General features: G+C 45.6%; 1 protein-coding gene across 2 annotated transcripts in view; it reads right to left on the reverse strand.

The window, feature by feature from the left end:
• Positions 1-233: 233 nt before the first annotated feature.
• cox7a1 (cytochrome c oxidase subunit 7A1) overlaps positions 234-22,459 on the reverse strand; it is a 36,234-nt gene continuing 14,008 nt past the window's right edge. The window contains exons 2-4 of one of the 2 annotated variants that reach the window (XM_068019310.1): positions 14,097-14,186; positions 6,275-6,359; positions 234-500 (exon numbers count right to left, since the gene is read on the reverse strand). In XM_068019310.1, the coding sequence (XP_067875411.1) occupies positions 442-500; positions 6,275-6,359; positions 14,097-14,186 (234 nt within the window). In that variant the 3' untranslated portion in view covers positions 234-441. The remainder of the gene's footprint in view (positions 501-6,274; positions 6,360-14,096; positions 14,187-22,459) is intronic. The other variant, XM_068019311.1, reaches the window with a different exon arrangement.

Below are 22,459 nucleotides of genomic sequence, written 5' to 3' on the forward strand. Positions count from 1 at the left end.
TAGCGACAGATGGTGCTATCAGGATCACAGGATCTGCGTGATTCAGCTCCAAATCCTGCGTCACACCTCGGCCTCCTGATACTACTGCTTCTAGGCAGGTGAAAGTAACCCCTGTGGCCTCAGCTTAATCCAGCTTGGGTGCAGAAAATGCACTCAAGCAACCATCACTCACAGACTGACACCAGAAGGACATGTCTCTCCAAAGCCCAGTAAACACAAAGGCGCTCACCCTGTTGCTTCCAAAACATTTTAATGGAGACCGTGAGTACAAATGGGAACAGGAGAGGGAAATAACCGGGTCCCAGTCAGTGCGGGACATCTTTGGCACGCAGTAATACTGTTTGGTTTTCTGCATTTCAGCCGAGTTGTAATTCAGCTTTGAAAATCGGAAAATGGTCAAAGGAAATGCTCAGGCAGCCCTGCTGAGCTCCCCATTCTCCCTCATTTCTTTGTTCTGGGCAAAGCAGCCTGGAATAAATTGTAGATGGAGAAGAAGGTACCTGGAGAAAGAGTGAGAAAGTACGAGTGAGGAGAGAAGACAACTACGAGCGAAAATCATGTAATACCATTGGTGAACGTGATGCACAATATTTACAGTAGAGTACAACTACACCTGGAAAAGGAGGATAATCATGATTGCCAACAGGGCACAACCATTACGGCAAAGCTCACACAATCATGACTGACCACACCACAACTATTTGTGCACTCTACTCACAATCATTAATGGAGAAATCCTAATGTTGAAAGGACAATCTAACCAATCTCACTTTTCCTAAAATTCTGATCGGCCTCTCTTTGTCTCCCAAAGGTGGTGACCATCACTGAGGTACTGAACCCTATCTCAGAATGTTACCCAATCACTGGTCTAAACGGTGATGGTATTCATTTCCTTGAAGAGTCTTCCAATCCTCTGCCGTAATGTCAGCAGCAGATCCAACAAACACTGGGGCAATGACACAAATGTAAGAAATGAGATAACGTGGGCGACGGGACCTCAATTAAAATATGGTATCAATTATGGCCAGAGTCATCTCCTAGACTAGTTTTGATTCCCTAAGGGAGTCAGAGAGGATGTTTTTCCTCATTGGCTTGGATTTTTCCCTGGTTTATACGCAGAAATTTCCTCCAATTACATATTGTCTAGATCAAAGCCAATGGCTTTGGTCCCCGCCACAAACTCTGTTCCCTTGCTCCCACCTCCGTCCCTCTCCCTGACCAGCGTCTGAGACTGAATCAGACTGTTTTCCCTGTCTTCAGCTGCCTGGGTGCTAAGCTCTGGAATACCATCTCTAAATCTGCCTCTCTAACTCTCTCTCCTTAAGACGCTCCTTAAAACCTATCTGTTTGATAGCTTTTTATCACCAATCCTAATATCTCGGCGTCAAGTCTCTTTTTTGTGACGCTCCTGTGAAGTGCCTTGGGATGTTTGTACTGTGCTAAAGGCGCTATATAAATGCAAGTTTTTGTTGCCGGTTTCTTGCCTCTCCCAGGAGACTCCATGGCTTCGGTTGGATTGGAGACTCTACATATGCTCAGGGCGTCACAGTTTTGTGGGACAAGCTGGATGGACCAGAGGGTCTCCGCCTATCTGTCACTGTCTCTATGTAAGTGTTTCCATCCTTTCTCCTGGGATTTCACAGATCTTATACTGAAATGGGAATACAACCAGAGTGTCGTCAGCCTATTGAATGTGGGGAGCAACATACCTTATCTGACACCTGTTCTCACCTGGTGTCTAGACAGGTGCAGCACTCAACAGAGGCACCAAATGACCATCGGGATCAGGAACCCTGGTCCAGTTTCTCCCCTCCCTCACATCCCAGCTGCTGACCTGGGTGAAGGCAGTTCGGCACTGACTGGGAAGTGAACCTGACGCTTTCAGTTGTGGCTTTAGTTCCTCCTCAAGTGGTGAAGCTGCTCACCAAGCCATCAAAGGAGATGGGTTTGTTAAGTATTAACTCTGAATTCAACATAGCAGTGCATAGAGTGGGCTATAGGATTCAAGCCCATGGCACTGAGTTCCCTATCTCAGCCAGGGTTCTATGAGCAGACAGATTTCCAGCATCCACAGTATTTTGCTTTTGTATTACTGTTTAATTCACTGCCATCTCTCTTCCAGAAATGCCCACCTTCAAGAAGTTCTACCTTGCACAGGCCGAATGCCAACTCTACGACATTTCTTCCGACGTCCCCCTGGATCATGACCCCACCACCGAACATGAAGCCATCGTCTCCAGGTCTGTCACTGACCTCATCTCCTCTGGAGATCTTCCCTCCATGGCCTCCAGCCTCATATTCCCCCAACCCCGAATTGCCTACTTCTCTTCCCAAGATCCACAAACAGGACTGCCCTGGTAGACCTATCGTTTCAGCCTGTTCCTGCCCACTGAACTCATTTCTTCCTATCTTGACTCTATTTTCCCCCGCCCTTATTCAGTCTATTTCCACTTACATCCACAACTCTTCTGATGTCCTCCATCATTTTAATAGTTTCCAATTTCCTGGCCCTAACCATCTCCTCTTCACCATGGGAGTCCAATCTCTCTACACTTCCAACCCCCACCATAATGGTTTGAGGGCTCTCCACTTCTTCCTTGAACAGAGGCCCAACCAGTCCCCATCCACCATCACCCTCCTCCACCTGGCTGAACTTGTTGTCACATTGAACAACTTCTCCTTTAACTCCAAATAAAAGGTGTTGCTCTGGGTACCTAGATGGGCCTGAGCTATGCCTGACTTTCTGTGCAATATTTGGAACATTCCTAGAGTCGTTACAGCACAGGAGGAGGTCACTCAGCCCATTGAGTCCATGTCAGCTCTCTGTAGAGCAATCCAGTCAGTTCCAATCCCCACTCTATCCCTATAACTCTGCAAGTGCCTATCCAATTTCCTTTTGAAATCATTCATCACCTCTGCTTCGACCACCCATGTAGGCAGTGAGTTCCAGGTCATCACCACTGGCTGTGTAAAAAAGTTCTTCCTGACATCGTCACTGTAACTCTCACCCAAAACCTTAAATCTGTGTCCTCTACGCTTTGTACCATCAGTTAATCAATCATAAAATCATAGAATGGTTACAGAGGAGCAGGCCATTTGGCCCATCGTGTCCATGTCATCTCTCTGCAATAGCAACTCAGCTAGTACCACTCCCCTATCTTTTCCTCATAGCCCTGCAAATCTTCTCTCTTAAAATAGGAACAGCTTTTCTTTGCCTGCCTTATATAAATCTGCCACAATCTTGTACACCTCTATCAAATCTTCTCTCAATCTCCTTTGCTCCTCGAAGAAGAACCCCAGCTTCTCCAACCTAACCTAGTAACTAAAATCCCTCATCCCTGGAACCATTCTGGTAAATCTCCTCTGCACCCTCTCAAGGATCCTCACATCCTTCCTAACCTGTGATGACCAGAACTGGATGCAATACTCTAGTTGCAGCCTAACCAGAGCTTCATACAGGTTCAGCATAACTTCCCTGCTTTTGTACTCAACGCCTCTATTTATGAAGCCCAAGATCCCATATGTTTTGGTAACTGCTCTCTTGGTATGTCCTGCCACCTTCAAACATCCTTGTTCATGAACCCCAAGGACCTTCTGTCCCTGCACGTTCTTTGGAACTGTGTCATGAAGTATCTGTTGCCTCTCCCTATCCCTTCTGCCAAAATGCATCACCTCTGTGTATTAAATTTCATCTGCCACTTGTCTGCCCATTCTGCTGGCCTATCTATATCATGTTGCAGCCAACTGGCATCATCGGCAAACTTTGAAATTTTACTCTGTATTCCAATATCCAAGTCATTTATATATAATCAAAAAAAGGAGTGGTCATATCACTAATCCTTGGGGAACACCACTGTCTACCATCCTCCAGTCTGAAAAACAACCATTTACAGCGACTCACTGTTCTCTGTCCTTAAGCCAATTTTCTATCCAAGCTGTCACTGACCCTCCTATTCCGTGAGCCTCAATTTTGTTAACCAGCCTTTTAAGTGGCACTTTGCCAAACACTTTCTTAAAATTCATATAGACAACATCCACTGCATTCTCTTAATCAATCTTCTCTGTTACTTCATCAAAAAATTCAATCAGATTACTCAAACACGATCTGTCTTTTACAAGTCTGTGCTGGGTCTCCTTAATTAACTCAAACCTTTCTTAAGTGCCTGTTGACATTTTTCTATTTTTTGATTATTGTTTCTAAAACCTTATCCACTGACTGGCCTGTAGTTGCTCGGAATGTCCTTACAGCACTTCTTGAACAAGAGTGTCACAATTGCCACCTTCCAATCCTCTGGCACCTCCCTGGTATCCAGGAAAGATTGGAAGATGATGGCAAGCCCTTCCACTATCCCCATTTCCACTTCCTTTAGCAACCTGGGATCCAAGCCATCCAGACCAGACGACTTATCCACTCTAAGCATAACTAGCTTTTCCAGTACATCCTGTCTATCAATTTTCACCTCATCCATTACCTCTACCATCTCTGCTTCTACTGGTATTTTGTGAGCATTGTCATCCTTAGTACAAAGTACTCATTAATTATTCTGTTCATTAAGGACTTCCATTCCATTCTCCCAGTTTCTCTGTCTCTGTTGCACCTGTTTTGATGATGTAAACTTCCATATCAGCGGATCTGATATGTCTTCTCTGACTGTGGTTGACAAAGCCCTCGACCATGTCCAACCCATCTGCTGCTCATCCGTTCTCACCCCTTCCCTCTCTCCAAGAACTATTATAGAGTTCCCCTTGTCCTCTCCTTCCACCCCACCAGCCTCCACATTCAATGGATCATCCTCCGCCATTTGTACCACCTCCAGCATGATGCCATAACCAAAGACATTTTTCCTCCTCTCTCATTTCAGCATTCCAAAGGGATCATTCCCTCAGCGACACACTAGTCTATTCCTCAATCACCCCAACACCTCATCCCCTTCCCAAGGCACCTTTCTAAGCAACGCAGGAGATGCCCTTTTACACCTGCCCTTTTACCTCCTCCTCACCATCCAAGGCCCCAAACTCTCCTTTCAGGTGAAACAGCTATTTACTTGTACTGCTTTCAATTTAGAACACTGTATTCGCTGCTGACAATGTGGTCTCCTCTAACAGTGGGGTGACCAAATGCAGACTGGGTGACCGCTTTGTGGAACACCTCCGCTCAGTCTGCAACCTTAACCATGAGCTTCCGGTAGCCTCTCATTTTAATTCTCCACCTTTCTTTCACGCTGACCTCTCCATCCTCGGCCTACTGCTGTGTTCCAATGAAGCTCAAGACAAACTTGAGGAAAAGCATCTCATCTTTTGATTAGGCACTTTACAGCCTTCCAGACTCAACTTTGATCTGAATAATTTCAGACCATAATCTCTGTCCCCATTTTGTTTCCTTTTTCGTTGCAGATTTGGGTTTTGCTCCCATTTTTCTCTTGGTTTTGCTTTTGATGGCAATTGTTCATCATTCTACCATTCACACCTCCTCTAGACACATCTTTTGTTTCTTTACTGGACCCATTACCACTCCCTTTGGCCCTGCACCACCAACTCTTTAGTTATTTAACCTCTCCTGTCTTTTACCTTCTCATAGACCTTCCCTTTGGCTCTTCCCCACCCCTCTCCCTTTCACTTGCTTAAAACCTGTTACATTTCTAACCTTTGCCAGTTCTGATGAAAAGTCACAGACCTGAAATGTTAACTCTGTTTTTCTCTTCACAGATCTAACAGACCTGTTGAGCATTACCAGCACTTTTTGTTTTTATTTCAGATTTTCCGCATCCGCAGTATTTTTTGCTTTGGCTCCATGAGGAGGAGCTGAGCAAAAATCAGGCATAGACTAGTATTCCCTCGAATATTAAAGATTCAGGGATTATCTAATTGAGGTGTTAATGGGGTCGATAGAGAGAAACTATTTCCCTGGGTCGGGGAGTCCAGAACAAGGGGGCATAACCTTAAAATTCAAGCCAGGCCATTCATGAGTGATGTCAGGAAGCACTTCTTCACACAGAGGGTAGTGGAAATCCGAAACACACTCCCCCAAAAAAGACAGTTAAGGCTGGGAGTCAACTGACGATTTCAAAACTAAGACTGATAGATTTTTGTTGGGTAAGGGTATTAAGAGATATGGAACCAATGTGAGTAGATGAATGGATCAGGATCGGGGGGAATGAATGGCCTCCTCCTGTTCCTATGTTCCATTATCCTGATGGAGAAGGGAGAATGGATTGAGGGGGGGAGGGGCGGTACATGTTTGTGCGGTATCACATTACCAGTCACTGGTCCTCACCTCCAATTGTGATGGCCATGGTGATGCGATAGAAAACAGCATCCACTGTACCTCCCTTCAGGTGGACAGGAAGTCCATTGTCTGCCTACAACAAGACAGCAAAGAACACCAATAAACACCAGCAGTTTCCTTAAAGTCACACCGCCACACAGTTCTAAAGTGTAAATGCGCACTGTTGTAGATTTTAAGTTTTAAAATGAAAACAGACTCACGTTTATACAGTGCCTTTCACAAACTCGGGACATCACAAAGCACTTTATAGCCATGAAGTACTGCCAAAATGTAATCTCTGCTGTAATAATCCTGAGGGGAGCATCCAATCCCCGAATCTGTGGAGTGGAGGGGGGGGGGGGGGGGGTCAATCAAAGGGGCATCCAGTCCTGGAAGGGTGGTCAGATCTGAAGGTTATCCTAGTCCCGATCCCAGGAACATCCACTCACTCACATTACAATTCCCCCCAATGTCTCCAGCACCATGCAGAGGATGTGTCTGCAGTGTTGTAAAAAAAAATCAATGACCTCACCAGGACAGGCAAGGTCGGTAATTGCAATTCCCCCTCTTCTTTATACTGTGCACCAATCTAGCAGTAGTATCTACACTAATCTGACCCATGTTAGCCCAAGCTCCATGGGTAGCACTCCAGTCTGAGTCAGTAGTTCATAGGTTCAAGTCCCACTCAAACTAGGCACAAGATCACACCGACACTCTTCAGCAGTACTGAGGGAGTGCTGCACTGTTAGAGGTGCTATCTTTCAGATGAGACACTAAATCGAAGTACCGTCTGCCTTCTTGGGTGACACTGTTTAAAGAAGAGGCCAGTATCCTGGCCAACATTTATCCCAGAACCAACATCACTAGAACAGATTATCTGGTCATTATCACATTGCTGTTTGTGGGATCTTTCTGTGTGAAAATTGGCTGCCACGTTTCCTACACTACGACAGTGACTACACTTCAAAGGTACTTCATTGGCTGTAAAGCGCTTTGAGATGTTCTGAGGTGGTGAAAGGCGCTATAGAAATGAAAGTCTTTATTTTCCCCTTTCCGTGACTACCCACTAAGCTCTGCTGTGAGACCTGGAGTTTTTTGTACAGTTTTGGTCTCCTCATCTAAGGAAGGATATACTTGCCCATAGAGGGAGTGCAACAGAGGTTCACCAGGCTAATCCCTGCGATGGCGTGATTGTCTTATGAGGAGAGATTGAGGAAACTGGGTCTGTATTCTCTAGAGTTTCGAAGAATGAGAGGTGATCTCATTGAAACCTACAGAATTCTTACAGGGCGTGACAGGGTCGATGTGGATAGGATGTTCCCCCTGGCTTGTGAGACTAGAACAAGGGTCATAGTCTCAGAATAAGGGGCAGGCCATTTAGGACTGAGATGAGGGGGAATTTCTTTACTCAGAGGCTAGTGAATCTGTGGAATTCTCTGCCCCAGAGGGCTGTGGAAGCTCAATCATTGAGCATGTTCAAGACAGAAATCGATAGATATCTGGAAACTAATGACAGTGTTTTAAAAATTAAACTCTGTTATGATCAAACCAGGCAAAGGCTGAGAGGGAACCCCTAGACCCCTTTCTCACCTGGTCGTAACTGAAATTTGGGAGCTAGCATCCGGATCCCACCCACAGACAAGCGGGAAATTAGAAGTGGGATGCCAAATTGATCCCAATCAAAAAGAGAAAACATTTCAATACAGGTTTTCTTGCAGTGGTGTGTGCTAGAATACTAACATATCTGCGACTGAAGCCAATAACTCCCCAAACCAGGGTGAAGTAACTTGGGATAAGTTAAAAGCACTGTCTATGGAGGAGTTGAGAAATATTGCTGAGCAGTGTGGGATCACTGTACGTGGCAAGGCTAGGAAGTCCAAACTCCTAAGACCAGTGGCCAACGATTTTTCCCTTGAATCTGAAGTTGTAGAAACAGGGTTAGAAGCAGACTCAGACAGGGTGTTGCGAGCAAAGATACAACTGGAACAGTGGAAACTTGAATTTGAAGAAAGAGAAAGAGAGAGGAGAAAGAGAAAGAGCCTTTGAGAAGGAATGTGAGGCAAGAGAAACAGAGAGACGGGAGAAAGAAAGGACCTTTCAGAAGGAATGTGAAGAAAAAGAGAGGAGACAGAGAAAGAGAAAACCTTCCAGAAGGAATGCAAAGAGAGAGAGCTGAGGTGGCTTGAGTTAAATAAGGGGCGACAGAGTAACCCCAGTGAAAGCATGGCCAATATGGAGGATTGTAATTCAGGGCTGGGTACAGAATTGTTAAAATTTTCCCAATTGATTCCAAAATTCAATGAGGGAGATGTGGAAGCATTTTTTGTATCTTTTGAAAAACTTGCAAGGCAGTTAAAGTAGCCAGCTGAGAGATGGACTCTCCTGCTACAAAGCAAGCTAACAAGAAATGCCCATGAGGTTTATTCCCTGTTGCCAGATGAGAGCTCATCAAATTATAAACTAAAAAAATGCTATCCTCGGGACATATGAGTTAGTACCGGAAGCCTATTGCCAAAAGTTTAGAACCCTCAAGAAGCAAGCTGATCAAACTTACCTAGAGTTTGAGAGAAGTAAGCAACTGCCTTTTGACCAGTGGCTCTTAAAGTGCAGCCCAGTTATGAAAATCTCAGAGAGGTAATTTTGCTCAAGGAATTTAAAAACTCTCTCCCTTTCTCCATAAAGACACATGTAGAGGAACAAAAAGTTCATAGAGCCCGGCAAGCCGTAGTTCTGGCTGATGAATTTGCTCTCATTTATAAGTCGGTTCCCCAGGGGAAAACCTTTCCTAGTCACCCCCAAAAATCCAAAAAGGAAAAAGGGTGGAAAGTTGATAGAACCCCAAGCAGTCCGGGGAGAGGAAGAAAAGCAGGAGACACAGAGGGCCCTCCTCCAGCCAAAAAGGAAGGTGCGTAAACAGGAGTGAGACCTGGAGACCTATGTGCTTCCATTGTAATAAAGCAGGTCATCTAGGAGCTGACTGCTGGAAACAAAAGGGAAAACTGGTAGGGTTAATCAGGGCACTCCCACCCAGTGAAGGAGAAGGGACCCTGATGGAAAGCACAGCTGAGCAAGCTGTGGCTTTAACTGCAGTAACAGTGAGACCCAGAAAACCAACTGCTGCAAGTGCAGGAAAATTCAATAGGATTCCTGAAAGTTATCAGGATTTTGTGTCTGAAGAGAGAGTAACCCCATACCCCTCGAGTGGGGCAAGCAAGCCCATAGTAATCCTCAGGGACACAGGGGCCACAAGATCCTTTTTACTGGGAAAAGGCCTGACCTTTCCCCCAGAGAGTGCAGTAAACTCCAGAACGGTGGCAGCTGGTATTGGAGGACAGTGTATGACAGTACCTTTACACCGGGTGCACTTGGACGGCGACCTAGTTTCGGTACTGGTGATCGTAGGGATTGTCCCTAGTTTGCCTGTGGACAGGTTAACCTGCTCCTAGGTAATGATCTGGTGGGGATGAAGGTGATAGCACCCCCAGTCGTGAAAGAAAGACCGCAGGAGGTCAGGGAAACAGGGCAGTGGCAGGAGACGGTCCCATGATCAAACTAGCTCTCTCAAAGGAGACTGAATTGGCACTGAAGGCAGATGACCATGAGGTATGTCTGTCTGAGACTTTCTTTGGAAAGTTAGAAGACCCAGGGAATGAATTAAATGGATTTCCCCTAGCTGAGGCCCATTGAGCTGACCCAGTATTGAGAGAGTTAGCACAGGCTGCCCAGTCTGAAATTGAAGTACAGGGAGTCCCTGATTGCTACTATTTAGAAAATAAGGTACTGATGAGGAAGTGGAGTTCTCCTCACACACCTGAGGACATGGAGTGGAGAGTGGTTCACCAGTTAGTGGTGCCGCCGAGGTACCGGAGAGAAATATTAAGAATGGCTCATGAGATTGCAGTGGCTGTACATGTCAGTGTACGAAAAATCAATGCCTGCATAAGACAGCAGTTTGACTGGCCAAAACTCCGCAAAGGTGTGGTGGAGTACTGCAGGAGTTGCCACATGTGCCAGGTCGAGGGGAAACCCCAACCTACAATGGAATCTGCACCACTAAGTCCTGTACTGGTGTTTGGAGGATCCGCCAGCAGAGGGCTGGTGAAGTGTAAGGGACCCCTGCCGTGAACAAAAGGGGACTGGCAGGTACAAGGCTGGCAACGGGTTAGAAAGGAAAGGGGAAACAGGGACAAAGAGGGCAGGTTAAAGGAAGTCCGGGAGGAATTCCAAATGGAAACCCCTACTGTCCGGTCAGTCAGCCCCAAAATGTTTGAAAAGTTAGACCCCACACCCTCCTATGTAAATGCAGACACCAGAAGCACCTCACCAGAGTTGCTAACACCATTTACAGGAATCTGCAGAGACAAAGAAAGTCCTCAAGAGGGCAGGGAAACCATGAGGGTGATGCCTCACCTAGTCGAAATGCCGCAGGTGAGTACAGTAGAATCTGGACAAATACCTAAAAGCAGGAGTGTCCCAGAGGGCAAAGGGAAGATTAGCAAAGAATCCTCCCTCACAGTCAGGAGAAAAGGGAACCAACCATCCCCTAAGGTGAAAAGCCCTTGCATGACTCATCAAAGCACTGGAAGGGAGGTCAGAGTGGATCCACCCACTGCCGATGCCCTGAGCAGAACTCCAACCTAGGGCTAATTAAATATAACCCTCCCCCTGCAGACCTCAACAGGAACAAAGACACCCTAGGCAGTCATGGAAATATGCAAATTGAAAAAAAACTTCTCCAAAAAATCATATGTTTATTGGGACGCCAAAAAGGGCTGTTTAAAGCAGCAAAGACAGGCGATAACAATTTTCTAGTCCCTTTTAATGAAATGCTCTTCTAAAAATTGCATTTCATTCCGCTGGGTGTGGAGATATCATGAAGATCCCACCTGCCACGAATGAGGCTCATTAATTTCATCATATAAAACATTAATTTTAAATTGTTGCTGGACTGAAGAGATGAATTGTTTAAAGACATCAGCAGTAGCTGGAAAAATTTGCATTCTAAGAGACAGTTGCCTAGGAAAAGACAATGGAACTTTTCCCTGATCCAATTAACCCAAATGGATTTTGATTACCAGACATTGGAGGTGGGACAAGCCAGTATTCCATTCCCCCACCCCCTCTGCAGGTGTCTGCTAAGTTGAAAGGAATCCACAAAAATGCAGGAGAGTTTGTTAAAAAAAACCTAGTCACGTGACTAACCTGCTGGCCCAGGTTTGTTGAATTGTGCTTACAGGACAGTTTGAAGGCAGAGACTGCTTTGAAGACAAGAGAGAAGGAAGGTCTCTCTCCCTGGCTCTCTCTCTTTCTCTCACAAATTTTCAGATCCACTGACACCACTTAAATCTCAAGAGAGGAGACTCCTACATCAAAACAAGTTTGAAAGCGTGCACTGGGCCCCAACGAAACGGCAAGAATTAACTGCAATCTACATCGAACTCAAAGTACAGTAAATGAACCCCAGCTATTGCTTCAAACTTTTCCCCTTTAATTTTACCCCTTTTCTGTCTCTATCTGCATGTGTGTTTATCACGTATACATGCTAGCGTGGTCGTCTCGTGTATTCGTAGTAGTCTTAACCGAATTAGAGTTTTAAGGTTAATAAACTTACACCTTTCTTGCTTAAATCTAAAAAAAGCCTGTCTGGTTGATTTCTTTGCCTTACAATTGGAGAGCAGTAAACACGGTTTCGCTGAAGGAGGAGCTAAAAACACTGTTTTAAAAATTAAACTCTGTTACGGTCAAACCAGGCAAAGGCTGAGAGGGAACCCCTAGACCCCTTTCTCACCAGGTCGTAATATCACTATTACTTCACTGTCGCTGGGTCAAATTCCTGGAACTCCCTTCCTAACATCACTGTGGGTGTACCTACCCCACATGGACTGCAGCGGTTCAAGAAGGCAGCTCACCACCACCTTCTCCAGGGCAATTAGGGATGGGCAATAAATGCTGGCCTGGGCCAACATTTAGCCCTCAACCATCATCACTAAAACAGATTACTGCATTGATTTTTGTGGGATCTTACTGCGTGTAAATTGGCTTCTTGTTTCCTATAGCAAACCAGTGACTGCACTTCAATAGAGCACTCCATTGGCTGTGATGCTCTTGGGGATGTCCTGAGGTTGTGAAAGACGCTATAGAAATGCAGGTTTTCTTTTCCTTGAGGACAATATCTATTACTTCCCACATCAAACAAGGGGACCTGCTCTCCTTCCTGTTCTGCCTGCCAACCTGTACCTGCCAACTTCCATGCAGCCTGAGGCACTTCCCTCCGGCAGCGATGTTGCTGCAGGTTATGTGCAGGCACCTTGATCACCATGCCCATCAACATGGAGGTTGGGAGCCCAACATTAATAATGAGCGAGGCGGCTATCTCTCTGTGCAGCAACACATTCTCAACCAATGACATCACCCGAGCCTGGCAGCAGCTAAGATTGGGACTGACCCTGTACAGGTACAGTGGCAGCAGCCTCAAGCAGCATCTCAGAACCCAGGTAAAACAAGCTTGAGAGCCAACTTGATCTTCGGATCCTCTGAGTGACGCTCAGCGGACAGGCACCTTATTGCCTCACACCCAAAGGAGAGAACTGAGATAAAGCAGCAGGTTAGTTAACGGAGACTGCGCCATTGATAAGCATCATAAAGGCAGCCAGGGTAGCAGGGATGAGGGGCTTCAGCTATATGGAGAGGCTAAAGTAGCTGGGATTGTTCTCCTTAGAGCAGAGAAGGTTAAAGGGAGATTTAATAGAGGTGTTGACAATGATGAAGGGTTTTCACATAGTAAATAAAGAGACACTGTTTCCAGTGTCAGGAGAGTAACCAGAGGTAACAGATTTAAGATAATTGGCACAAGAATCAAGAGGAGATGAGGTTTTTTTTTTTACACAGCAAGTTGTAGTGATCTGGAATGTGCTGTCTGACAGGGCGGTGGAAGCAGATTCAATAGTAAGTTTTAAAAGGGAATTGGATAAGTATTTGAGAAGGAAAAAATGCACTTCTATGGAGAAAAAGCAAGGAAGCTAGCACAGGAATGATGGGCCGAATGGCCTCCTTCTGCGTTGTAAGTTTCAATGATGGTGTCAGAAGTAAGTGTCAGATTTTTTTTCAGAATAATGTTTTGTTAGCCAAATGGTCCTGCATCTCAGAATAGGCCAGTTTCCCAGTTCCTCATCCCCTTCCTCGTGCCCTGCTCCAAGGACTCTTGCTGCTGCTTCAGGTCATTGCACTGTGGGTGGTTTAGTTGTGCAGTGAGCAGCACACTATGTCTGGACCATAAGGCTGGCAGCTCCACTGACTTGTCCAGGCCCCCACCAACGCAGCCCCTCTCCTTTCAGAAAGCAGCAGCCTGCACCTCATTGACCAACAGCAGGATGGAGCAAAGCTGCCCACAGGCTCCTGTGATGTTGCTGACTCTCTGTCTGGCATCACATTCACAGTCACCTCAATGACTTCACTGGAGCCCGAGGTGTTCGGAGGTCAGCAGACTCAAGCGGGACCATCTGGGAGAATTCACATATCCCACAGATGCCATGTTAACCACCATCAAAACAGACACTATTTCTGTCATAGGTCAAACCTCCTTTACACATAAAGACAGGGAAAGAGAGTGAACAAAGAGAGAGAGAAAAGACAGGAAAAGTAAGAAAAAGCATTAAAATTTAAACCTCTAGAAATAACTTCCGCCAATTCATTGGCCCCTTTCTGGGCCTCCATTTTGAATGGCATGTCAGGACCATAAATCACAACATTAACAGGGCCCTTATGACAGGAATTATTATTTTTTCCTGCAAATTCCCTATTGATTAAAAATATTCATTCACGTCACTGGTACCTGAAAGATCTTCTGATTCTCCAGCACTTTGTTTTTTAGCTGGTTTCTGATTGTTGTAGAGAAGGATCGAGAGGTCAGGTATTGCAGAGCCTGGTGAGGAAAGAGAACAGTGTCACTCCTCAGTTGTACCTAACACCCATAGCGACAGTGTGCACTGCTCTACTGAGCCTTCCCGACCCAGGGGAACCCAGTCTCTGAGTTAGCTGAGGTCTTCCGCCCTGCACTGTCTGAGGCTGAACCAGACTTGTTCACAATCTCAGCATCCTATTTGACTCCAAGACGAGCTTCCCACCCCATATCCTCTCCATCGCTAAGAGGGCCTATTTCCATCTCTGTAATATTGTCCGTCTCCGCCCCTGCCTCAGCTCATCCGCTGCTGAAACCCTCATCCATGCCTCTGCCGCCTCTACACTCGATTATTCCAATGCTTTCCTGGCTGGTCTCCCAATTTCCAGCCTCCATAAACTTCAGGATGTCTAAAACCCTGCTGCCCGCCCCCTAACTCACACACCAGCGATAGCCAGATCCCATGAATGATTTTTTAAAAAGATGTTACACTCCTCCCATTCTAGATCAAAGTTCATTTTTCACTCGAGGAGCAGTGGTCAATTTTTCAATCATTGGGCCACTCCTCGTTACCTTTCTTCAAGAACTTCAGTCTTTCTGTCCCCCACTTAAGTTCTCCTGCCACTTGCTTGCCCTCTTGTAAAGGACTCTGAGATACTCTAGTATTATGGAAATGCAAGGTGTTGGAATGACAGCTTGTACTTGGTAAAACTTGTTAGATTCCCCTCCATTCCTTTACAGTTCACTGCCAATTAGGTCTATCCGCTCCTTCCAGGCACACAGGTCACTGAGTAATCTCTGGGTTCTACAGTATAGAAGCCTTCAGCCAAAATGGAGGCCACTCAGCCCATCACGCCAGCGCTGGCTCTTTGAAGGAGCTATTCAATTCATCCCAATCCCCTGCTCTCTCCCCATAGCCCTGCAAATCTTCCCTTTTCAAGTATTTATCCAATTCCCTTTTGAACGTTCCTATTGAATCTGCTTCCACTGCCCTTTCAGGCAGCGAAGTCCAGACAACAACAATGAGTAAAAAAGATTCTCCTCATTTCTCCTCTCGATCATTTGCTGATTATCTTGAATCTGTTCTCTCTGGTTACTGACTCTCCTACCAGTGGAAAGTTTCTCCTTATTTACTCCATCAAAGCCCCAAATAATTTGAGAACATCTGGCTGCAAACAGCTGGCTAGAGATAACCTCCTTGTCTTGATAGGTACAGTAACTGAGGGTGTTGGCATGTGAGGGGCTAGACGACATGGCCCCACCATTGTTGTTAATATTGATCATGTCTTCTCTCCCTTCCTGCTCCAATACCCGATACTTGTTCCCAAACTTCTTAAACATAACAACACCCCTATCTTCCAACACCAGGGGGCAGTCAGTCTGACTGTGGATTCCTTTTGTTTGATACAGTCCTAACCCTAGTGACCCTAAAGTACTGCTTTTGAAATAATTAAAAGATGGTCTGGGAGAAAAATATATCAATTGAAAGTGTAATACTTATCTCTTTAAAGTGCTGAATTCTCCTCCGTTGTTTAATGTAAAGCTAAAGCCAAAATCTCTCCTGCTCGTTTCTATGGAAACCTCGTATTTTTCAGGAAGTGTTTTCTGATGCTGAAGGTTGGCTGCATAGACGTTTTTCTGTTCTTTTTTTCACTCTTTATTTGTCCGGTCCTATCTATACCCTTTGAGGTGTCTTTGTGCTAAACGCATGGAAAACAGACAGTTTTCCTTCTGGTGTTGTAACTGGTAGACCAGTGACCTCACAGATTTCTTCTCCTTTGACACATTGCCTCAAGAATCTGTCATGTGGGATAACATGCAGGAAACCTGCTCCCTTCTGGTCCATGGCTCAGGCTAATCTACATTATTACAAGTCTTGTCTCTGTAGTGTTGCATTGAGCCATAACATTGCCGATCAGTCCCCAAAGTAACCATGTGACACCACAGAGCATTCAAATCCCAAACGTGGGCTCATAGTAACCAAGTGAAGCCAAAGGCCAATGAGACCCCAACGTTGCTCCACGCTATGCACAGATGTTCAGAACACACAAGGCAGCCTTTTTTTTCACACTTTCTCAGTTTAATTTTAGCTTTACTTTTTTCCCCCCTATAACTTGCATTTATATAGTGCCTTTAGCATAGTGACATGCCTCAAGGCACTTGATAGGAGCGTTATCAAACATAAGGAGATATTAGGGTTGATGACCAAAAAAGGTTGGTTTTCAGGAGCGCCTAAAAGGAGGAGAGAGGTAGAGAGGTGGTGAGGTTTAGGGAGGGAATTCCAGAGCATTGGCTGGTGAAAGCACAGCTGCCAATGGTGGAGAAATTAAAATCAGGGATGCTCAATAGGATAGAAATAGAAGAACGCAGATATCTCAGAGAGTTGTAGAGCTGGAGGACAATACAGAGATAAGGAGGGGCGAGGCCATGAAGGGATTTGAAAACAAGGATCAAAATTATAAATTCGAGGTGTTGTCAGACCAGAAGCCAACGTACATCAGCGAGCATAGGGCTGATGGGCAAAAAGGGCTTGGTGTGAGTTAGGACATGGGCAGCAGAGTTTGGATGACTTCAAGTTTACAGGGTGAAGGATGTCCAGCCAGTAGTGCTGGAATAGTCAAGTCTAGAGGTAACAGAGGCATGAAGTCGGGCAATGTTACAGAGGTAGAAATAGGTGGTCTTAGTGAAGGCACAGTTATGTCGTTGGAGGCTCATCTTGGAGTCAAATATGACACAACCAACAGTCTGGTTCAGCCTCAGGCAGTTGCCAGGGAGAGGGATGGAATCAGTGGCTAGGAAACGGAGTTTGTGGCGGGAACCAAAGGCAATGGCTTCGGTGTTCCCAATATTTAGTCGGAGTAAATTTGTGCTCATCCAATACTGGATGTCAAACAAGTAGTCTGACAATTTAGAGACAGTGGAGGGGTTGAGAGTGGAAGTGGTGAGGTAGAGCTGGGTGTCATCAGCGTATACGTGAAAGCTGAAGTTGTGTTTCTGGATGATGTCGTCGAGGGGCAGCATGTAGATGAGAAATGGTCCTCACTGCTGAGCCCACTCACAATCACCTACCTCAGTGCGGCCATTCGCTGATGCCCTGGTGCATCTGTGTCTATGTCTGACCAAGCTTTTCTCCCTTGTCCAGCCTGGCATCACTTTCTTGCCCAATCCCCAACCTGAGCCTCATACCTTGTTCAATCGTCAAGCTAAGCTTCTCTGTCCAAACCCAACATCAGCCTCCCTACCCTGCCCAGTCACAACCTGGGCCCAATCTGGCCTCACTGTCTGACCTGGTCTCAACCCAGCCTTGCTTCCTCCTGGTGGCCCAACTCTGAATAGCATGTCATGCATCAGCCAGCCTGCCGGCTACTGCTTCCCTGCCCAATTTTAACTTGTTTTTCTCCCCTTGCTTCCTGTTCCTGATTGTCCAACCATGAAGTGGCAAAAAAGTAAGATATTTTTATTTGTGGGAGCTGCTCGCTAGGACAGCATTTACTGTCCCTAATTGCCCTTGAACTGAATGGCTTCCAAGGCCACTTTAAGAGTCAACCATATTGCTGTGGGTCTGGAGTCATATGTAGGCCAGACCAGGTAAGGATGGCAGATTTCCTTCTCTATAGGTTAAGTTATATGAGTGAACCAGATGGGCTTTTACAATAACTGACATCAGTTGCCAGGTCACCATTAGACTAGCTTTTTAATTCCCAAATTAATTGAATTCAAATTTCACCAACTGCTTTGGTGGGATTTGAACTCATGTTCCCAGAGCAGAAGCCTAGTTCATTAGGTTACCAGTCCAGTGACATTACTACCAGAACACTACCACCCTCTTTAGAGGAGCCCCTTGTTCTGGGTATAGGGCTTCTCAGACTTCTGTCTGAAGTTCAATTTCCTGGTATTTCAGATATAAATTGCAGTGGCCATCTTGGCTGCTAGTTTTTTAAAAAGTTACTGTCGGATTTTTTTCCATTAAAAGTTTCATGTAAGTTAATATTTCTCATTTGGCACATGGGGTTTTCTTGACACTGGCACCAGGGAGTCAACACAGCATGTGGGACTCACGATGATGGTTACATAAATGCCTGTCTGTCCCCCTGACTGTGGAATCTCCTATAACCGCATTTCTGCACTTTGCTGCTCCCTCCTGTAGTCCCTTGCCCATTGGTGCTATGGTCATGTGCTTGAATTTGTGAGAGAATCAGGGAGAATGAACATTGCATCACACATCGCTAGTGACGGATGCCCAGAAGACACACTGTCCTCGTGAATGCTCTGCCGGAGGGTTTTATAATAAGACTTCCTGGTACTGAGGTAATAATGTGATGCTGTGTTATTCACGTTGCTATTCGTCAAGGTAACTTGTATCCCAGCAACCAGATTAAATTCCCAGTATTCCTGACAAGTGTAATCACTCACCAAAGGTCTACTGATTGTTTTTCTTTTTGAATTGCATTTAACCTTCGTTTCTGTCACTTGAGACGTGCTTTAGAAGTATTCAAGTTTGAAGAGTTCTGTCATTATAAACCTAAGCACAAGCTGTCCAAATAATGGGTGCTATCTTATGAAACTAAATAAAAGAGTCAAAACAAAGTCACAAAGCAGAGATGGCCTATCACTGTCCAGATAGACAGTCTATGAGAAATGATGAGCAAGAATAGTCCACTGGACCAATCAGCTGGCCATTAATGGTTCATTGTCAAATGAGTGTGGCTCATTCAACCCAACTCTGAATAGACTTGGACTCCGAGCACAAAACTGTTCATAACTACATAGGAATGTTCTACTAGCTAAATTATAGTATTATACAGCACAGATGGAGGTCATTCAGCCCATTGTGCCTGCGCTGGGTCTCTGAAAGAGCTTCCCAAACAGTCCTACCTGCAAATTTATCCTTTCTAGAGTATTTATCCAATTCCCTTTTGAAAGCCACTACTGAATCTACTTCCACCCCTCTTTCAGATGGTGCATTCCACAACGTAACAAAATGCTGAGCTAAAAGAATTCCTCCTCATCTCCCCACTGGCTTTTTTTTTTGGCAATTATTCTAAATCTGTGTTGGGATAATATTTATACTTCAATATTGTCAGAGTCTGGCTTGTAAATGCCACCATTTCTTTGCCTATTTGTTGCCATTAAACTAGTTATACTCATAGTCCAAAATTTAACACATCAGTGTGTTTTCATTTACGGGATGTGGGTGACACTGGCTAGGCCAACATTTATTGTATCCCTAATTACCCTTGAGAAGGCGGTGGTGAGCCGCCTTCTTGAACCACTGCAGTCCATGTGGTGTAGGTACAGCCACAGTAGGAGGGAGTTCCAGGATTTTGACCCAGCGACAGTGAAGGAATAAGGGAGAGTTTGCTGCAGCTTCTGTCATGAAGGGATGCCTTGATTATAGTGAAGGCTTTAGGGAGTTAGAGGTGAGTCATTCGTCGCAGGATTCCCAGCCCTGACCTGCTCTTGCATTTTATGCGGATGGTCCAGTTACGTTTCTGATGAATGGTAACCCCCAGGATGTTGATGATGGCAGTTACACTGAAGGCAATGCCATTGATTGTCAAGGGGTGTTGGTTAGACTCTCTCTTGTTGGAGATGATCTTTGCCTGGCACTTGTGTGGTATGAATGTTACTTGCCACTTATCAGCGCAAACTTGAATGTTGTCAAAGTCTTGCTGCATGCAGCCACGGACTGCCTCATTATCTGAGGACGTTGTGAGTGGAAGTGAACATTGTGCAATCATCAGCGAACATCCCCACTTCTTATCTTATGATAGAGGGAAGGTCATTGATGAAGCAGCTGAAGATGGTTGGGCCTAGGATACTACCCTGAAGAATTCTGCAGCGAGGCCCTGAGGCTGAGATGACTGACCTCCAACAACCACAACCATCTTCCTTTGTGCTCGGTATGACTTCAACCAGTGGAGAGTTCCCCCCGATTCTCATTAACTCCAGTTTTGCTAGATCTCCTTGATGCCATACTCAGGCAAATGCTGCCTTGATGTCAAGGGCAGTCACTCTCACCTCACCTCTGGAATTCAGATCTTTTGTCCATGTTTGGACCAAGGCTGTAATGTGGTCAGGAGCTGAGTGGCCCTGGTGGAACCCAAACTGAAAATCAGTAAGCAGGTTATCGGTGAGCAAATGCCACTTGATAGCACTGTTGATGACACCTTTCATCACTTTGCTGATGATCGAGAGTAGACTGATAGGGTGGTAATTGGCTGATTGGATTTGTCCTGCCTTTTTTGGGCAGGACATACCTGGGCAATTTTCCACACTGTTGGGTAGAGGCCAGTGTTGTAGCTGAGCTGGAACAGCTTGGTTTGGGGTGCAGCTAATTCTGGAGCACAAGTCTTCAGTACTACAGCCGGGATGTTGTCAGGGCCCATAGCCTTTGCAGTATCCAGTGCCTTCAGCCAGTGTAACTGCCATCAGTTTCTTGATGTCACGTGGAGTGAATCGAATTGGCTGAAGACTGGCATCTGTGATGCTGGGGACATCAGGAGGAGGCCGAGATGGATCATCCACTCGGCACTTCTAGCTGAAGATTGCTGCAAATGCTTCAGTCTTGTCTTTTGCACTGATGTGCTGGGCTCCCCCTTCATTGAGGATGGGGATTGTTTTGAAGCTTCCTCCTCTGGTTAATTGTTAAATTGTCCACCACCATTCACGACTGGATGTGGCAGGACTGGAGAGCTTTGATCTGACATGTTGGTTGTGGGATCGCTTAGCTCTGTCTATTGTATGCTGCTTCTGCTGCTTAGCTTTAATGTAGTCCTGTATTGTAGCTTCACCAGATTGGCATCCTCATTTTTTAGGTATGCCTGGTGCTATTCCTGGCATGCCCTCCTGCACTTCTCATTGAACCAGGGTTGGTCCCCCGGCTTGATGGTAATGGTAGAGTGAGGGATATGCCATGCTATGAGGTTACAGATTGTAGTTGAATACAGTTCTGCTGCTGCTGATGGCCCACACTGTCTCATGGATGCCCAGTTTTGAGCTGCTAGATCTGTTTGGAATCAATCTGGCTCCAAAGACGCAGCCAGAAATCACAGTAGGACACAAACAAACAGACGACAAGTGCAGCAACAGAGCAACAGCAGCAAGGAGGGTGCCAGAGACCTGCACAAAGCCAATACACCCAAGTCACCAGCAAAACAAACCTGAGACAAGACTCAGAGAAGAGTAATTCTCAGCCAAAAGACGAGCAGGTGTTTCACATTGTGAACCTGACACATCATGTTGATGAAGTCAAACAACTGGAAGTTTTCGCCACTATTAACATCATGTGCCCAAAGAATGCTGGCAAACATATACTCAGGACTCAGGGTTAAGATTGACACTGGAGCTAGTGCAAATATCCTACCAGTCTGAATCCTGAATGATATGTACCGGAGTTGTTGGAAATTAATGATACAACCAACAACTACCAAGTTTTCTGCATACAATGGGTCAAAAATCCCTTGCAGTTGCACACTAACCATGCAATGCAGCTATGGCAAGTCGGCATGGAAACCACAAATATTCTACCTGGTAGACACGAGCAGATCAGCAGTGGCAGGACTACCAGCGTGTAAGGACCTCAACATCGGACCATCCACGAGGTCACCAGGGTACCCATTACAGCAGAAGAGACCAAGGGTACCCGCATTGAGTCAGTCCTCGACCTACAACAAATGTACCCCGACAGGTTCAACGCCATTCAAAGGTGATTCCATCCTCAGAGAGGATGCAATTCCGTCAATTGACCCTCCCAGAAAGTACAGAGTGCACATACAAGAAAAGCTTGGATGACATGGAACACAAAGGCATCATCCGTCGTGTGCATCTGGTGCGTACTGAAGAAGGATGGAGCTATCATGGTATGTCTAGATCCGAGGTGCCTAAACCTCTCCCTAAAGCGATGCCCCCTCAAGATTCCGACATTAGCGGAATTGAATCCCAAGTTCACAGGAGTTAAATTCTTCTCCAAGTTGAATACCAAACATGGATTTTGGTCGGTACACCTAGCTAAGGAATCTCAGGAAGTCACCACCTTCAGGACACCATTTGGAAGATATTGCTTCCAGAGACTACCCTTCGGCTTATCTGTCAGTCAAGATCTGTTCTAGCAGCATATGGACAGAATTACAACAAAACGTGCCTGGCTGCATGTGCATTGCTGATGATATTGCGGTAATGGGCAAAACCAAAGAAGAATATGATCAAAATCTCCATTCTCTTATGGCGGTAGCTCACCGCGAAGGGCTTGTTTTTATTAGCAAGAAGTGCCAGGTGAATGTAAGTCACATCAATTT

The sequence above is a fragment of the Heterodontus francisci genome, chromosome 40 (genome assembly GCF_036365525.1).
Source record: "Heterodontus francisci isolate sHetFra1 chromosome 40, sHetFra1.hap1, whole genome shotgun sequence".
NCBI classification, from domain to species: Eukaryota; Metazoa; Chordata; class Chondrichthyes; order Heterodontiformes; family Heterodontidae; genus Heterodontus; species Heterodontus francisci.